The sequence below is a fragment of the Hemicordylus capensis genome, chromosome 3 (assembly GCF_027244095.1).
Source record: "Hemicordylus capensis ecotype Gifberg chromosome 3, rHemCap1.1.pri, whole genome shotgun sequence".
In the NCBI taxonomy this organism is placed as follows: domain Eukaryota; kingdom Metazoa; phylum Chordata; class Lepidosauria; order Squamata; family Cordylidae; genus Hemicordylus; species Hemicordylus capensis.
The window spans coordinates 146822937-146842087 of NC_069659.1; the positions used below are offsets into that span (position 1 = coordinate 146822937).

Genomic DNA, 19151 nt, shown 5'->3' on the forward strand with positions numbered 1-19151 from the left:
AAGCACATGGGGGAAGGGGGTGGGGAAGACAGCACTGGCAACTGAATCAGTGTTCAACTTGCTAGCATGCAGTTCCATCATGCAGAATGGAACCCAGGCTCAGGATAACCGATTTGACAATACAATCGATAGGAACTCATGAAAAATTGCAGGGAAGGGTGCACAGGGCACTCTCCACTACTCTGTATATTGATTGTGATGATGATGACGACGACGATGATGACATATATACCCGTTTTTTAAAACCCACAAAGTGGTGTACCTAGAAAAGAAATGGGTTGGTTTCCTGTCCCTAAAAGGCTCACGATCTTAAAAAAGAAAAAAAGAGACACCAGCAACAGCCACTGGAAAAACAGTGCTGGGGTTGGATAGGGCCAGTTGCTCTTGCCCTGCTCAGTATATTAAAAAAAGTCACCACTTTAAAGGATGTTCAGTTTGCAGTCTTCCACTGTAAACATGCATAGAGATACATGGTGAGAGTGGAGGGGTAACAAAAACTTTCTTCCCTCGTTTGCCAAGCCTCTTGGTCCTTCCTGCCTGCTTGCTCTATGGAGCCAGTGAGCAGCAGGGCCTAGCAGCCTTTGTCCCTGCTGCTGCCCTTGAAGATGTCTTAGGGCACAACAGTGACCTGGCAAAGAGCTTCCTTTCCTCCCAGCTCCACTGAAAATGTAGGAGAACATAGCTATCATTGCTGCTGGAAGATCTTGGGTGACTGACCAAGAAGTATTCCTTTCTGCTGGCTCCCTAGAACAAAAGGGCAGGACAACCCAGCAGCTGAAACTGCTCTTCAGATCTTTGACACACAGAAAATCTAGTGATGCTTCCTACTACCTGCAAATTTAGTATATCCAGTGGGCCAGAAGGCTCAGTAGCCACCACTGAGATCCCAGGCTGAAGCAGTTCTGTAGGGGATGCAGCTCTCTGAGATTTCCTCCTCAGAGAGGAGGCACAGAGGAAAACAGGGCTTGGTATGTTGAGGGAGGTGGGACACTTCCTGTACTCCAATGTGCACTGCTTCTTCACTCCTTAGCTAGGCCTTGGCTAGAACATGCATGCTAGCCTTGGAAGCCAGGTGATTTTGTTGTTCAGCCCACTTTGTTAAACTTCTATTAATGATGGCCTGTCAATTTGCCAGAATGCCAAGTCCAGATCTAAACTGGGGAAAAGTTGACTGTGTCCCAATTTGGTCGGTGTTCCCTATAATGCTATACAAACCAAATGGACCAACATGTATCTGGTTATAGACCAATATCCAAATGTACAGTTGCTATAAATGATTAGAAGAATGAAGGTGGAAGATTTTCACCAAAACAGATTCACTTTGTGAAATTAAATGAAAGGAAATTAAATTAAAACACAAATTAAAGGAAAAAGCAGAATGACAAGAAACTTTTTTTATTGGCATCATCATCATGCCTCTGATAACACATGGTATCTGCATCTCTCTCTGTCTCTCTCTCTCACACACACACACACACACTCACTCACTACTGGATTGATACAAACAAGTTTTCTCCAACAAGTCCTTGCAGTTAGATTGCAATGTCTTCTGAGCAAAGGCTCTCTATGTAATTTTGCAATGATTAATTCTGGAGCAGACGATGATGTGACTATTGTACAATAACAACAAAAAAAATCTTCCTGAGGACTTGAGGACTAGTGAGAGTGGGCTATGTACAGCAAGAGAGATGAATGGACAGCACACTGGCAAGATGAGATACATTCTATAAAATCTCATGCCTGAGACGATGGATTTGCTGTTGTTATGAAATACTACACTTGGCAGAAAGATGGGCCAAATCGTATGAAGGTCAATTTCAATTTTCATCCCTCTGCAACAGGTAAGGTAATTTCTTGGCAGCTCAGTGTGTGCATTGTTTGGACTTTAGAGAATGAAATATTAAGCAGCAAAGGCCTTTCTGTTCTGCTGGAGCATTAAAAGATCCTGCCCGAGGAAAGAAATCGACCCTTCTCGAATGTACAGAGCAGTTAATCTCACTCCTCTACCCCTTATGCTAAAACAACATGTTAAGCTGAGGTCTACCATTCCTTCCTCTACATTCTAAAACTCTTAAGGTCGTGTTAGGGCAGAAAGAGGGCACACACAGAGAGGTTGCTTAATCTTGTGGCCTCTGCCCAGACACAGGCTGCCCAAGACAGTTTTGGGTTTTTAAATAAACAAAAAACACAGCAGAAAGTATCTGCAATTCCTCATAACATGTAGTTAAGATTTAGTATTGCAGATCAAAAGTTCAAATTCTCTGTAGTTCTAAGGCTGTATCAAAGAAGTGAAAATGAGCACAAGGATAACAAGGTCAAACCTGTTCGTTCCCTGATGCCAGGGATCACCAACATTTCTAAGTGTGTTTCATCTCAATATCTTCATGTACTTGAGACGGATGAAATAAAGAGCCCATCCTCCCAAGAAAATGCCTAACTGCCTCATTTCCAAATCACCATTCCAAGTCCCCCACCCATGCCCTTCTGCTCTAAATAGCAGAGAGCTAGCGTGGTGTAGTAGTTAAGAGTGTTGGACTAGGATTGGGGAGACAAGAGTTCAAATCCCCATTCAACAATGGAACTCACTAAAGTCATTCTCACATTCAGCTCTACCTGGGCTGGTGCAGCCCTGCCCAGGTAGAGCTGCTCGTCAGAACTTCTGGGATCATTTCGAATCCAGTGCTCCTCGGCTGGGTAGCCCAGATTTTTAACTCGGGCTAAAAGTGAGGTAGGAGGGCATGTGCACGCCTTCCTACCCCACTGTCGGGTCATGTGGGCAGCCTCTAGCTTCCACAATGCACCATGCTGTTCATAGTGAATCCTAGAGGCTGGGCTTCACTTCCTCGGCCTTCAAAATGCCATACCATTCACCGTAGCAGCAATCATGTGGGCTGGTGAGCAGTACGGCTTCAGGAAAACAGGTGTTCTCCCAGGAAAACTACCCTCCCTGGCCCCAGGTATAATGGTTGTGTGAACGACTTTACTGAATGACTCTAGGCCAGTCACTTATCTCTCAGCCTAATCTACCTCATAGGCTTGTTGTGATTATAAACATAACCACATACACTGCTATGGGCTCATTGGAGGAAAAGCGGGATATAAATGTAAAAATGTAAACTACATTTATATCTCGTTGTAGAACAAACTACATTTAGACTTGTTGAAGAATAGACTTAACTCAAAAAATGTGTCAGTAGTAAGCTTGTCATTTGAAACATGAACACTATATGTTGCATGATCAGTCTCAGAGGGAAGTTGAAACTGAAGGGCACAGCTACTTCGTTTTCAGTGGCAAGGCAGAGCTACTGTGGCAGCTGCGTTCTCCAACTGCGCCAGTAATCATTTGTCCTTTCTCTTTATGGCATTAGAGTTGCTTGTCTCTCATTTGTCACAAGGTCATCTCTATGAATCCAGGGTGGACCATTTCATGAGAACCACCGAACCTTTCATAATAGTGGAGGAGAGTGGTGAAATACATTTGCAGGGTTTGTGCTGTTCTGTCTTAAAATCCTGTTCAGTTCTAATGAATCTGGACAAAATGAATGAGTATACATCAGACTGACGCAGCTCACTTCCTAACACAGGAGGCAAATCTCTATGAACTGGGCAGCTTTGTCTGGTTTGGGATACACTGTGTAGGGCAAGTCCAACTTAATTTATTCTTTTGTTGTACTTGTTAGATCTGTATCCCACCCTATCATTATATGCCCAAGGATATTAGGTTTACCTGTTTGGTAGCTTGCATGGAAGCAAAACCAACTTCCTTAATCTGCACTGAATGCCACACTTAGTATATTTTGAATATAGGCAAACAGCAGGGAATGAGGGAACTGAAATGTACTTTCTCCTAGTAACATGCAGAAACTTATCACATTTCATGGGGAGCAGTTTGTGTGACAGTGCAATATGAACAATCAGAACTTATGTCAGAAAGAGAATACTTTAAAATTCAGCATTTTACATGACAGGGCTTTTCCCCTACTGCAGATGCAGCTACTAGCACACCACTCAATCCCTGCTCCAGAACTTTTGGCAATTGAAAAAAAGAAAACAAGAAAGAGGGAATCAAAAATGAGAAATTCTTCTTTTACATGTTTGTTTTGTAGTGCCGTGTAATGGTTGTAAGTGTGTCATCAAGTCAGTTTCTACTCCTGGTGCCCACAGAGCCCTGTGGTTTACTTTGGTAGAATACAGGAGGGGTTTACCATTGCCTCCTCCCTCACAGTATGAGATGATGCCATTCAGCATCTTCTTACATCGCTGCTGCCCGATATAGGTGTTTCCAATAGTCTGGGAAACATACTAGTGGGGATTCGAACCAGCAAACTTCTGCTTGTTAGTCAAGCATTTCCCCGCTGCACCACTTAATGACTGTACTGTATACCTAAGTAGAGTTCAATACAAATCAATAAATGCTAGTCAAGTAATTAGTCCCATCATATGCTACTATTATGATACGAAGCTTGAAAGGAAACTGTATTCATCTTCATTTATTTATTTCCCCCCTTTTCTTATTTTTCTCTTTAAGAAACAATCTAGTTCCTATTAAAGTCCATATGCTCAACTCCACAAAAACCTACTTCATTCTACACACATTTAGAACACTGCACAAAGTGTGCCTAGCTGCCTATTAGCATAAACGCTGTGATGACATGATAAAAGATTTTTGTCACAAGGACTGTTTCACACAAAATTGCTCCCCACATGAAACCAGTCTTGATGTGTGGACTACCATCATGACAAAAAGACATCATCTGTTAGAATGATTCCAAGAGAAATTACAGGCACTATATAGGGCAAAATGTCCTTGAAAAATAGTTTTTGTTGCAATGCTGCCCCAACAGATTGAGAAGGAAACAAGGAAGCTAATATCATTTATTGGCCCGTATAATAATTGTTTAAAGCTGCAAGCTTTCCACTAGCATCAGGCTGTTTTTGAGTGTACAGAAGCAGAAATCTGAAGTCTAAACCAACTCTTTGTTGAGTCAGCCTAATAGAAGTATTTAGTTAACTTTCTTCATTCTCAGGAATGGACTCGGAGATTGACCTTCTATAAGACATAAACTTGTGAAAAATCATATACCCTACTTTTCCTCACAAGTTTTCACCTGACAGCTGAGTTGTTCAACAATCTGTAACTTTAAACTAAAATTATGTTGAGAGAATATATCTTGTTTACCTATTAACTAGCCTGTACTGAAGAATACCCAATACCTCCCTTCCCCGTCTCCCATTCCTCCTTCCTTTCACATATAACTGTACTCAATGCCGGACTAAACCGATTCTGAATATAAGCAAACAGCAAGGTATAAGGGAACTGAAGCTGCCCAAAATATTTCCTTCTGGCAGCATGCAGAGGCCCTTATGGTACACTACTTATATTTCATGAAGTGTGAAGCTGAGTGAAAGACTGGCAACATCACAAGCCGATTTTGTTTCTATTATGAAACACATATATATTACAAATCACCTTTGGAAACATATCAAGGGAGGCAAACATTTATTTTAATGCAGGTTTTCTTGAGGGGAAAATCTGACAGCCTCTTGAAGAGGCTTAAAATGTTGAGTTGATGATTGCTAAAAACCATCCAATTTAAATAGAGTCAATATATATAAATAACAAAAAATGGGGTAGGAAGGGCAGATCATTAATCCTTTTCTTGTGAAGATTTCATTGTGCTATTTACAAAACATTTTTAAAAAAATGTCCACATATGTTACTAACAGAATTTCTTTCTTTTTCCTCCTGAAAATCTGCCTCTTGCCTTTTTGCCCTCAAATACAGGTCTGGCTGTCACCACAGGCATTTTCTCCTCTTCGCTGGAGCTACTATTCCCTGCTTCATCCCCTGTGGCTTCATGCCCCATGGTGCTTTCATCACATTTAAGTGTCGTCGTGTTTCCCCCTCTTTTACGTTTATTCAAGGCTTCATTCTCCAAATCTTCAACAGATGACTCACTGGATGCCTCTGAGAGCTGAACCTCTCCTATGAAGCCTCCCCCCAAACAGCACTCCTCTTTAGAGGGCAGTTGTTTTTTCCTCTTGCTCCTTTGGCTCTCTATTCTGGTCTGCCTGGGGTCCTTCCCTTTCCTCTGCTTGCATTCTTGTTCCATGACTGTAGTAGCCTCGAAGACTTCACTTTCTTCCTCCTCCTTTTCTTTCCTTTTCATACAAGTCACAGCCCTGCGAAGCCTTTGACTCTTGATGGCTTGCTTATCTTGTTGTGCTAGTCGGAAGAACGAGTCAATACGGAGCTGAGTCTACAAAGGAAGCAAAAACAACCCATTTAAATGACTGATGTTAGAGGAAGTATGGAGTAGGGATGTGTGAATTGATTTGGGTACAAAACAATTTGGGTACAAAACCTGCATCTGGCTGATTTGTAGACAGAACAAATCACGCCTGTGCTCAACTGCCCAGATTCAGGTACAAAACAAATCACCCCAGATTCAGAGCCAAAAAATTCGGGAGATTAGTAAATATTATTTCCTACCAGAGAATCTACTCTCAGAAGAACACCTCAGACACTGAAAACAACAAAACCCAGTGCCCCATGGGCTTGTCGTTCTGGCGATGGTTGGCACCATATGTGCACTACACCACAACCTGCCCTGGGTCACCCAGGTGCCCCCCAAGTGGAGTTATGGGGCTGCTGAAATTCCCCATTATTCCCTATGGGGGGAAAGCTTAATGATATGCCAACTTCAGGAAAAAAATTAAAAACCACCCCTTTCACCAATTTCTTTGAAATCTGGATGGTAGCAGGCACCCATTGGGCACTACCACCTGATCCACGCTTCTGCCCCCAAGTCTCGTTTTCTGCCCCAAAGACATAACTTAAAAAAATAATTTAAAAAACACCCTTCTGCCCTATTTCCTTGAAATCTGGGTGGTAGCTTCCCTGCACCCATTGGACACTACCACCCAGCACAAGCCACCCTGGTCCCCCCACCCCTTAAGTTAAGTTATAATTAAGGCTGCTGAAATCCCCATTATTCCCTATGGGGGAAAGCTTAAAGACACACCAACTTCAAAACTTTTTTTAAAAAAAAAAATCACCCCTTTGCCCAATTTCTTTGAAATTTGGGTGGTAGCTTCCACCCATTGGGCATTATCACCCACCCCACTCTTTTGCCCCCAGAACCCCCTTTTTGCCCCAAACTGATTTGGATTCAGATTCAGAAGTTTTCAGTACAAATAAAATCTGGGGTGATTGGGGGGGTGGGGAGCAGATTCAGACCCAAAACAAATTGGGGTGATTTGATTCAGGTACAAATCAAATCAAATCAAATCAAATCAAAAAAATCGATTCATCCACATCCCTAGTATGGAGTATTCCAACTGCAGTAGGAAAATATTAAAGCTCCACAGACCCTGGGGACACCAATCCATATGAACCTCTCTGCCAAGAAAAAAATTATGGAAAGGGCCACTCCAGCAAACAGATTCATTATTGTTTTGTTTATGTTTTGTTTTTGGTGTGATATAAATGTTAGAAATACAGTCAATAAAAATAATATACATATAGCCAAAATAGCAGATAGCAAAGTTTTCATAAGGTCTTCAAATATACAGCGGCAACCAACTTGTTCAGAATCAATAACCACAGGATAAACAAATCATGTAACAAAGATTGCTGATAATTTGACTATTTCCTGCATATGTAATGCATAAAATCCCTGCTAACTGGGCAAAGAGCCACCTTTTACAGTGGTGACTTTCTCATATTTGGTGGGGAGAACAACAGTATCTGTCAAACCACAGCACAATGTCATTCCAGTGGCTGTTGCTGAAGCCTATCATGTGTTTCTTTTTCAAACTGTGAGCCCTCTGAGGACAAAGAACCATTTTCTTTCTTTTTTTTCTCTATGCAAATCGCTTTGAGACCTTTTTTTGTTTAGTTCCAGGCAATTCTGAATGCAAGGAGTTTGCAAGTATTATGAGCCAGTGGGATATCTCATAGGTCTAGCTTTCCACACTGAGTAAAGGGGAGTCCTCTGGAAAAGGTACCTGGCCAATTTCTGAGATATGAAAGGATGCTATCTGCATGGCCTTCTTGTCTACCCACTATAAAAGCTCAACATCTGCTGTGAAAGTGTTCACTCACAAATGTATATGCTGCCAGGAAACCAATTATGATCCAAAACATGCTAGGGAGAGAAAGAGATATCATTTCTCTTGGCAAACCTTTAAGCCACCAGTGGAGGAAATGATCTTGCCAGCTTCTGGGTTTATAAATCAAGAGGTCTGAAACACACACTAGATGCGAGTGTCTTTGTATCTCTTTCTGTGTCTTCCGCTAGCTTTACTGTCCTCAACTTGAAACATCTTTCCATTTAAAATCGTTTGAAAGCTATGTTAAATTTCACGTGTAAACATTTAAAGCTAGGAACTTGGAAGTCAGCTCAAGGGCTTCCATCATCCAGTCCCACCCCTTTGGGGACAAATTTTATAAATGGATCTGTGAGATCAGTTCTGGTTCTTCAGTCCCCAAATCATCCTTAACACAAACCAAGTGTAAAGCCCTCAGCTTGAGTGGGGCAAACCACCCCAGGTGACAGGGAAGGTCTGGCCTCAGAGTCAAGCCGCCTGGGTAGTTTCCTTCTGCTGCCTGTTCCCACAGAAGCAGTGCCCCAATGGCAGGCTTCTGGCTTCTTGGGCTCTCCCCAACTGGGCAGCCCTCACCTCTCTGGCCCCTCATCACAGGCCTTTTCTGCCCCAAGGACATGCCATCTTCAAAAATCACTTAAAAATCAGCCCTCTGCCGAACTCCTTTGAAATTTTGGTGGTAGCTTCCACCCACTGGGCACTACCACCCACCCAACACTTTTGCCCCTGGGACCCCCCCTTTTTTTGCCCTGAACCGATTCAGAAAATTTGGGGGTACAAATCAAATCTGGAGTGGGGGGGGTCAGATTCAGACCGAAAACAAATCGGGGGTGATTCGATTTGGGTACAAATCAAAATGAAAAAATCAATTTGTGCACATCCCTAGTTGCCATATGACTAATGTTTTCTATGTTGATCAAATTTTGATTTCTCATCTGCTTGATTTGACTTTCAGTGAAGTCATTTTTTAATAGTGGCTTATATCCAGACTAGTGTTGTGCTAGCAGCATTATGCCAGTGCAAGGATGTAGCTCAAAGACAGGAATGTCTGTTTCATACTAGTCCTTGTACAACTAAAGATGCTGACAACTTGCATAACAGGTTGCAGAACCTTGTATATCCTGGAGGTATTCCATTAATGGTTGCACAACATCAGAGAACACCACACTGTGCAGCTCCACAAACTTCATGTACTTAACGTATGTAAGAACATAGAAAGCTGCCATATACTGAGTCAGACCATTGCTCCATCTCGCTTAATATTATCTATACAGACTGGCAACGGCTTCCCCAAGGTTGCAGGCAGGAATCTCTCTCAGTCCTATCTTGGAGATGCCAGGGAAAGAACTTGGAACCTAGATGCTCTTCCCAGAGTCTCTCCATCCCCTAAGGAGAATATCTTACAGTCCTCACACTTCTAATCTCCCTTTCGTATGCAACCAAGGTGGACCCTGCTTAGCTAAGGGGACAAGTCATGCTTGCTACCACAAGACCAGCTCTTCTTTCATTGAACAGCACAACACGTCTGGATGTACACCACTGATGCATTTGTCATTACAGATTTGGTTAATTATATTATGTGTATTTTGTTATATATGTCACTGTTCTGTTAGGTCAAGGTAGGTTTTTCAGGTGCATATGGGTAAACACTTTGGATGCTACAGCAACACCAGTTTAGATATTTCACCACCACTCTGACATATACATCGGTGTTTTAGTAATACCTGCTGAGCATTCAGCTGTTTGAGGACAGGCAGAAGGACTTCATCTGTTTTTGTTTTAGTCCATCCAAAATGACTTTGGCAAAATGTGTGGTAGTTAAGGATCATCAACAGAAAAACAAAATGCAATAAAGAAAGCCAAAAAAGGAAAGCAAGTTCCTTAAGCAGCATACACCCATAGGAGAAATAGGATTTACTAGCTGAACTCGCACAGAGCGTCTGTGCGGTAGTTTACTTCCTTTTGGGGTTTAGTTGGGAGAATTCGTTTGGCTGGTCCTCCCACAGCTCTCTCACTCGCTCTGTCCCCCCCCCACGTGCCTCTCTCTCTCGCTGTCTCTCCCCCCCACAGCGCCTCTCACTCGCTGTCTCCCCCCCCATGCACCTCTCTTGGTGGCGCTGTATCTCCCCCCGCACCTCTCTCGCTTGCGCTGTATCTCCCCCCGCACCTCTCTCGCTTGCGCTGTCTCTCCCCCCCGCGCCTCTCTCGCTTGCGCTGTGTCCCCCCCCACGCGCCTCTCTCGCTCGCTGTCTCTCCCCCCACACGCACCTCTCTTGGTGGCGCTGTATCTCCCCCCGCACCTCTCTCGCTTGCGCTGTCTCTCCCCCCCGCGCCTCTCTCGCTCGCTCTGTCCCCCTCCGCGCCTCTCTCTGTGGTCAGCCTCCTCCTCTCTGTGGTCGGTTTCCTCTGCCTTTCCTTTCCTTTCTATTTCCTTTTCTGTTCCCGAGTCTGCGGATTCCCACCTCCCTTGCTGCTGCTCCCTGCCCAGGCAATGGTTCCTCCTTTCCCCTCTGCCTTTCCTCCTTCTGTGTCCTGAGTCTGCGGATTCCGCCTGCCATCCCTAGCTCGCTGCCCCTCCCTTCCCAAGGCAATCATGGCTTCAGGCATCTGCACGGCTCCGGACGCCTCCGGATGTAGGCCTCAATTCGGTCGTCCGTAAGTGAATTATTTATATAGATAATCAGTGTTTCACAAGTCTACAACATTTCTGATAGCTGTTAGACAGACAATGAAGTACAGTGGTTAGTGTTGGACAGGGACTAGGGATGGGCCCGGACCGGTCCGGAGGCCATTTAAAAGGCCTCCGGACCGGTCCGGACCTGGGCGGTCCGGTTCGGCTGGGTGGGTACCTTTAAGAGCGGCGGGAGGGTTTACTTACCCCTCCCGCCGCTTTCCTGCTTGCCGCCGTAATCTTTAGATTAATTGGAGCGGCAGGACACCAGCCGCCCCCGCCGCGACTGGATTAGGGGCCAAATCGGCCCAAACTACTGCCGCGGCCGCCGACCACCCACGCACCCGCCCAACACAAGGCCCGATTTCGGGCCAAGGTAGCCAGTGGCTACTAGACCGGATTAGGGGCCAAATCGGCCCAAACTACCGGGTGGGTGGTCAGCGGCGGTTGGGTGGGTGGGCGGCGGCGGCAGTAGTTTGGGCCAATTTGGCCCCTAATCCGGTCACGGGGGGTGGGCAGCGGGTGTCCTGCCGCCCCAATTAATCTAAAGATTACGGCGGCAAGCAGGAAAGCGGCGGGAGGGGTAAGTAAACCCTCCCGCCGCTCTTAAAGGTACCCCCCCAACCCAGTGCCGGACCACAGTTGGCGGTTCCGTGCACACCCCGAACAGGGACTGGGGAAATCTGAGTTCAAATCCCTGCTCAGGATACTTTGAGCAAGTCATCATTTGAGCTACTCAAAGAGTTTTTGTAAGGATCAAGTGGGTGACATGAGGAGTTACCTTGTATGCCACCCAAACCTCCTCGAAGAAAGGGTGGGAAGAATGCAATCCGCCATTAAAAAGAAAAAAGAAATCCTAAGAATTATTAAACATTTTACATGATCCTGAGATATTCCTCATATACTGTTAAAACAGGTCTTACAAATTTGCAGAATCTTTCACATGCAAAAAGCTTTGCCATTCTTAGCACTTTCATCCTGACAACCACTACATGAAAATTCTTCATTCATGCTGTATTTCATATAAACGCAAGCCAAATACTGTTTTTTCTTCATCCCCAAAGCCTTAGACACAGCCTGAGATCAAGTCTAGCAGCTAGTAGGGTTGATTAACATAGATCTACTGAAAATGTTAAGACTGCTATAAGCTGCAAACTTTCATGGCTGTTTTACCATGCTCAGCCACTCCTCATTTTGCACACTTTGCTTAACATCCAATCTGATAAAGAGTTCTGAAAAATCCAAAATTTTGCTCAAGATTTTGTGTCTTTTTGGCTGGTCCTAATAAAAATATTATTTGATTGTGGCTTTCAGATTTGATTATAGATGGCACTTCCTCATTTAACTTAGTGCGAGGAATATGTGCATCAGACAAGCTTACAAATTTACAACGTTTCAAACATGTCGCAACATGTTTAGAGACAAATTTCTACCTCTCCACTTATCACAGAACTATTTTAGTGACCATAAGAACTGCAGTGATATTCCATTGGCTAAGTTCACTTATATACACAATTCTCCTGAACAACTTTCCTTTATAATACCGGCTTATTAGGATAAGAGATGAACAAGGGGAGAAGAAAAGGATATTCTCTGATCTGTTCCAAATCTGGTCTTCCCCAAACAAATGATCCCTTTGATTCATCCACCACAGGATGCAGATAAGCTTCTGCTACTGCAGGATTTGGGAAACCTGGTGTAAGTTGCAACTGCCGCAATTTTTTCTTCACTTTGGTATCATGTGGGTTGGGTCGTGATTTCTTACTCTTCTGAGCCTCAGACCACCATTTGCTGAAAAACACACACACACACGAAATAAATACACACACTCTATGGCTCACATTCTAATTAACGTACCTGGAGAAGACTTATATTCTAACATTGTGTAGTGTGTGTGGTGGTCCTTTCTAGGGATGTGCCCGAAGTTGCTTCGGCGCCGATAGTTCTTTAAGGGCAGGGGAGGGTGCACTCACCCCTCCCGCCGCATTTCCCCCACCGGTGCTCCGTTATTTTCAAGCCCCTCGGGGCGGCAGCGTTCCTCCCTGCCGCCACGTTGTCCACGTGTGTGCGCCCGTCGAAACGGGCTGAGATGTTTCGGGCTCAAGCCTAGTCCTCCCCCCCACCAGAAGCCCTTTGTATCACCCCAAAACATGTTTCTATGGGCTGTGCGACCCTCAACAACATATTTTCTGGTGTCATAAGGTACTTTCTGGGGAAAGGTAAGTCACCCAAATTTCATCCCATTTTCAGAAGCCCAGATGCTCCTCCTGGATGTCAGCCTATGTAGCTATTTCTTCTTCTACTACTACTATGAATATTTATATCCCGCTCTTCAACCAAAGTTCACAAAGCGGTTTACAAAGAAAAATACATAAATAAAGTGGTCCCCTGTCCCCAAAGGGCTCACAATCTATAAAAAACATATGGCAGATACCAGCAACAGTCACTGGAAGGATGCTGTGCTGAGGCTGGAAAGGACCAGTTGCTCTCCCGCTGCTAAACATAAGAGAATCACCACTTTAAAAGGTGTCTCTTTGCTCAGTTAGCAGGGGTTAGAGAAACACTCTGTCTCATTTTTCTTCCTGGTTATTTCTCCTTGATGATCTAAAATATTTTGTATATAGAAGAAATAGGAAAACTGTTTTGTTGAAATCAACATAGCTGCAACAACTGCATTTGCTTCCTACTAACTGAGCATAGAGGCATCTTTTAAAGTGGCAGGCCTCTCATATCTAGCAGGGGAGAACAACTGTCTGTGTGTTCATTCAGCATGGGGTCCCTCGAGTGACTGCTGGTGGTGTTCCCATATCTTTATAGACTGCAAATGACTTTGGTACACGGAACTATTTTCTCATGCCTTCCGCTATGTAAACTACTTTGTGAACTTTTGTGGTTGATGAAAACAGTATATAAATTATAATAATAAATTTGAGACCTCTCAGAGGACTGCCTTGGTGCCCTAAAATTCTTCAATATCTTTTCCAAATTCTGCAAAGGAAGTTGAATTTTGCAACCAAGATACATTATGCAGATTAAGACAAATACTAAACCGAGATTAATTTATACTGTTCAAGTACCAATATCTGCCTTTCCTTATCACAAACTCATTTTTAATCTGAAAATAACTAAAGTGCTGGACCACGATCAAAAGAAATCTGAAGGCACAGGGAATAACTTGATGTGCAGCATCATTTGTTGGTTTTGGTACAGTAGTTCCCTGCTAAAGAGGAGACAAGGACAATTCAGTTTGAAAAGGAGTCTGTCTCTTCAGGAATGGGAACTGCAGCCGTGGGAGCAGACAGGAGACCTTAGTATACATACAGTTCACTTCATATTCATCTGTCATTTTGATGGCATGCAATGTACATAAATGTAAATGACAGTGGCAGTTTTAAGACTACAGGAAGGACTGGACAGTTGCTACTAGACATATTTATGTGGCTAGTGGCAAGAATATGCAGTCATAAGAAAAAATACCCAGTTCTGTAACTGTTTTGGGGTAATGCCCCCATTTCTACGATTGCAGAAGACTGACAGAACCATCAAGATAAAACAAGGAAAATTGCCTACGTTAGTTTTAAGAGAGGCTCCACTCCTCGTCCAGGGAATTCATTCAAAATCTCCATCGCCGTTACACAACCAACATTAGGAATCCCTTCTGTGTAATCACTGCCGAGCAGATAGGCTAAGTTAATGAACTTGCTTCGATCTAAGCCTGAAGGAAAGGATATTAAAACCAGGTGTGATGGCACAAATATATGAATTATGTTCTAAAACATTATCGCTGGCTACCCAAAAACCTGTTGCAATTATTATCACAACTGGAGCTATCAAGGCTTAAAGCAAATGGTAATGGTAAACTGGAAGGTGACAGATGTTAAGAGTATTCTGAGCAAAATATTGCCATATCAATTTTCAGCTACCTTTGCAATTCTGAAGAGAAGTAATTCATTCCCAATCACAGAAGCAAAACATCAATCCTCGAATGCTACCTCAGAGATCCTGGAGCAATAATCCAGAGTCCCTGCTAACTAGGAAATAATCCCTGCTAACTAGGAAAAGAGGCACCTTTTAAAGAGGTGAATTTTGTAATTAACTTGGTTCGATCTAAGCATGAAAGAAAGGATGAGCAAACCAGGTGTGACAGCACACGTGCATGAACTCTGTTCTAAAAAATTAACACTGAGCAGTGAGCACCAAATATCAGTGAGAACTGGAAGCAGGGGAAGAACTACTATACTGATTCAACCCAGCATATTGTCCCTCTAATGGTTGTCACTGGTGTCTCCCTTCTGTTTCCTTTTTGGATTTGTAAGCCCCGTTGAGATAAGGAGCTTCTACAGTGTAAGACTCCTTTTTGTTGTTGTTGAAAAGCAGTACCTCAATAATCAAAACTGACAGTTTCAATGAGTTTATATACTGGAAAAGGCCCAAATGAATCCAGGCTCCAAAAGGTCAATGTAAACAAGGTTTTCAGCCTTACCTAGCTGATTCTGAAAATCCACAAATTGATAGTATTCCACATATTTGTCCTGACTGAAAAAGTTTTTATAAACATGCCGCGCACCAAAGAGCCAAATATCACTATCATCTGTGATTGTTCCTGCGGTCTGATCAGTGAGGTCTAAGATAGCACACTGAGCCTCTGCTTCCATAGGGGCCTCGACGTACGGAATGCCAAAAAGGCGCAGAAGTTCCTGTAGAGAATGGAAAACAATTCAACATGTCTCCCTAAGGAGGTGTTTCCTAGGGGCTAGTTCACACATACACATACATCACTTGATTAACTGCACCTGAACATAGGAACCAACTCCTCTGAAAAGCACTGCATTTGAGGCAAAAATTCTGTGTAAAGGCTTGTGCAAGTCCTCAAGCAATAAGCATCAAGTGCAGAAAGACTGGCTCATCAAGCAACTGCACTAAATGATCACTCTGAAAGTTTTATATTAGATATATGTTTAAACATGTTCCTGCACCAATTTTGTGCTCTCTCTTTCCTAATTATAGCAACTCTCTTATCTGCTAGTTAAGCTTAATATTGGCTTATTAGCACTCACTGTTCTGTACTGCTGTGTTGTTATTTTAGGTAGTACTTGGTACATTTCCCTGTGTCCAAGCAAAGCTTTCTTTGGATTTCTTAGATGGATTTCTTCTTCATTTGTTTCCATAGGATGCCACTGTTTGTAATAAAAGCATCTAATACTGAAATGGCCTCAACTGATCTTAAAACAGGACTTTTTATGAAAAATGTTAATTAGAGATTTTAAGCTCTTTGGGCAGAGGCCCTGTTGCTGAGTAGTCAACACAATGCTGGCACAGAACTTACTTAAGGGGTTGTATCTTAATCAGAGATCCTAAACCTCACTGAAATCAAGAGGACTTATGCTTAGTCATGACTAACCTCCTTAGGATACAATTCAAAATATTTAAAGGACTTCTAGGTTTCTAGCTTACTTTATGCCCAAGTGGGATATGTATGTTGGTAAGCTATGTAGTATTAATGTACAGAAGTACTACAGTAGCTGTAATATGAAGTATCACATTTTTAATACCCCTTCCATTCCAAACTGAATAAAATTATAAAATCAAGTAAACAAACAGCATCTAGGATATAACACAAAAGGCATTATTTCTGAGAGTAATGTGTTTTGCAGATGTGAGATAAAGGAATCCCAACAAGCCATCCTTCTAAAATGTCTTCCACTTCTAAAATGCATTGTGACTGGAGTGGATTTCTGGAGACTTCACAGGGAAGAAAAACTCATCTGCTCTGACAACAGCTATTACAGCAATTACTTAAGGAAGTCCTACAGCAGGGGCAGGCATTAGGTAGTTTGAGGACTACTGGCTGATCTGAAGTAGCTCTCCAGGCCTGTAAACATTCCTTCTCTTTCCGTTCTAGCTAAAACTACAATCCAATTGGATTGGCTGAGTGCTCTCTCTCCTCCTCTCTCCTTGGATGCTTTTACTTTCTCTCCCATTCTATTCTCCCCATTTTCTTCCTCCACCAAAGAGGGGCAAACCCAAGCAAGCCTCTGCAGCAAAATCATCCTGGAATTTAAAAGTCTCCACACCTTCCCTCCCAACAACATGTATTTCCATTTTATTTCCCAATCAACTAGCTACCGCTGGACTTTCATACCAAACTCACTAGTCAGAAGGATGGGCAGAAACATACACAAAAATGGGAATGGATTTTTCTGCTTAGCAGAAGAACTGGGGCCTTTGAGCCTAAGTTTTCCCTCTCTTTAAAATTGCACTATGAATAAGAATGCCAACACAAACTGTTCTCTCTTTTAAAATACAAATAAAACAATATTCCTCTGCCTTGGATTCACTCAGCTTCAGTGTTAACTGTTAATCTTTATCCAGCTCTGCTGGCCATTTGAGGGACTGAAATGTTAGAACTCCTTACTCTATGGATGTTGTTGTTGTTATTATTATTACAAACCATAATTTTGTGAGTTGCTCCACTTCCCTAATCTACATTTTGTGCTGGTAGCTCCCAAGACTCTACCAAAAAAGGAGCAGGGGTAGTAGCTCCTGGAAGCCACCCCTGACCTGAAAAAGGTCTGAAAAATAACCGCAGCCTGCTCCGCAACAGCTACCACTTCAGTTTATACACTGTGAAGGCTCCCAACTTACAAGTGATGTATATGTATGTATATGGGGGGAAGGAGGTGGCTGTAGCTGATGTTTTCATAAAAGGCAGTAGGCAGCTCAATCAAATACACTCTCAGGTTTTTTTTGGGGGGGGGGAATATTTATGACTATCGACTATGCCATATAAATCAATCTTCTGCAGACAGGTGTTTCTGATACACATGTTCTAAGTGTGTCTCTGCTATATCTGCAATTATGTGATACATTATTTACATTATTACATTACATTAACACTGGTTTTGCACTGAAAGACCAGTTACGCTACTTCTATCTTTCTCCCATCTATGGAAACCACAAGAAAGATTTCCCATTTTCTTTCTTCTTCCCAAATGCAAATATTGGTAATATAATTAAAAGAATGGCTCTTTTTACTGGTTTACTATTCGCCTAATTCACCTTGTTCAGAGTTATCTTTATAAAGGCTACATTTAATTCATGTTTATGATCCCTTGCTTAAAACTGCTCTGCCAACAGCCTTTCAAAATGACATATTTAATTTGCCTAGATATTTCATTTTGCCACTATGCAGTTTGGTGCAGTTAAAAATGTTTTTCTTTGTCTGTAGCTGGGTATCCTTTACATCTTTCTCTGAAGCTTGCTTTTCCAAACCATACAAGGCTTATGAGGGGATTAATAATGTAAGAAATTGCAGAAGGGGGTGGGTGGGTCTCTTAATTGTTGTGTGATGTTAACACACACACTTGTTTTTTTAACAAGAATTTCTCATTTTTTCCTCATGTATATAATAATATCTATTTGCTGTGTTGATTTTTAAAAATATCATTTGCTCCTTAATGCTATCCCACCTCCTGGATGCTTTTTACTAAACTATGCACAATATTGGAATGAGTGGAACAAATTTCACTTAATAATTGGGGTTTTTAAAACAATATTTTATAAAATATATTGTCTATATGTTAGCCCTAAAATAATTCAGTGAAATGGATCAGGCACCATTGTTGCTCAAATAAGGTAAGGAAACAGATAAATACTCTAGCCAAAATTTAAACAACAACAACAAAAATCCTGTCCCCCGTTTTTTAGTCACACTAGAAGCCAGCATGGTACAATGGAAGAGTAGCAGGATTTGGGATTAAAATCCCACTTCCATATGGATTTGGCTGGATGGGTCTTGCTGAAGTCAATCTATAGGCCGAGTGAATAAACACAATGGATTATCAACACATACTTGACTTTCTAAGAACATCTGTCCTGTCACAGTGGCAGCAATACGTTCCTGCTGTTGCTTCTGAGCCTGAAGCGTGTTTTGTTCAACAGAAAGGCTGGTGTCCAATTCTTCCAATTCCTCCTGCAAACATAAAGCAAGATTAAAGTTTTGCTAAACGCAAACCCCTGACATGTATTATTAGTTTATACTTAAAGTAAAAACCTATGCTCTGGACTGTAGGCAGTTCCCAGGGAATTAGAACTTTCCACTAAGCAAGCCCAAATTCTGTATTCAGTAAAGCAAAACAATATTGGAAAACTGCTATAAATTTTAGAATGGAAATTAACTGGAAGGTATTGGTTCTGTTACATAGTGTACATCAACAGGATCTGTAATTTTGACTCTCTCAGCTTTCAGTTAACAAAAAAAAAAAAGGGAAAGCATGAATTTCTAGTCTTCATGATCATATGCAAAATCATCTAAAAAACAAACATGCAGGCAGCAAACTGGAGTTTCCAGTCACTAGAAGACAGAAGCTTC

The 19151-nt window shown here is 42.4% G+C and overlaps 1 protein-coding gene across 8 annotated transcripts in view; it reads right to left on the reverse strand.

Moving 5' to 3' along the window:
- Nucleotides 1-5483: 5483 nt before the first annotated feature.
- The window catches only part of ERCC5 (ERCC excision repair 5, endonuclease), a 36728-nt gene continuing 23060 nt past the window's right edge, over nt 5484-19151 (reverse strand). For all 8 annotated transcript variants that reach the window (XM_053306424.1, XM_053306428.1, XM_053306421.1 and 5 more), the window contains 6 exons: nt 18633-18752; nt 15264-15477; nt 14351-14495; nt 12369-12571; nt 9834-9916; nt 5484-6260 (listed from right to left, as the gene is read on the reverse strand). In XM_053306424.1, the coding sequence (XP_053162399.1) occupies nt 5721-6260; nt 9834-9916; nt 12369-12571; nt 14351-14495; nt 15264-15477; nt 18633-18752 (1305 nt within the window). In that variant the 3' untranslated portion in view covers nt 5484-5720. The remainder of the gene's footprint in view (nt 6261-9833; nt 9917-12368; nt 12572-14350; nt 14496-15263; nt 15478-18632; nt 18753-19151) is intronic.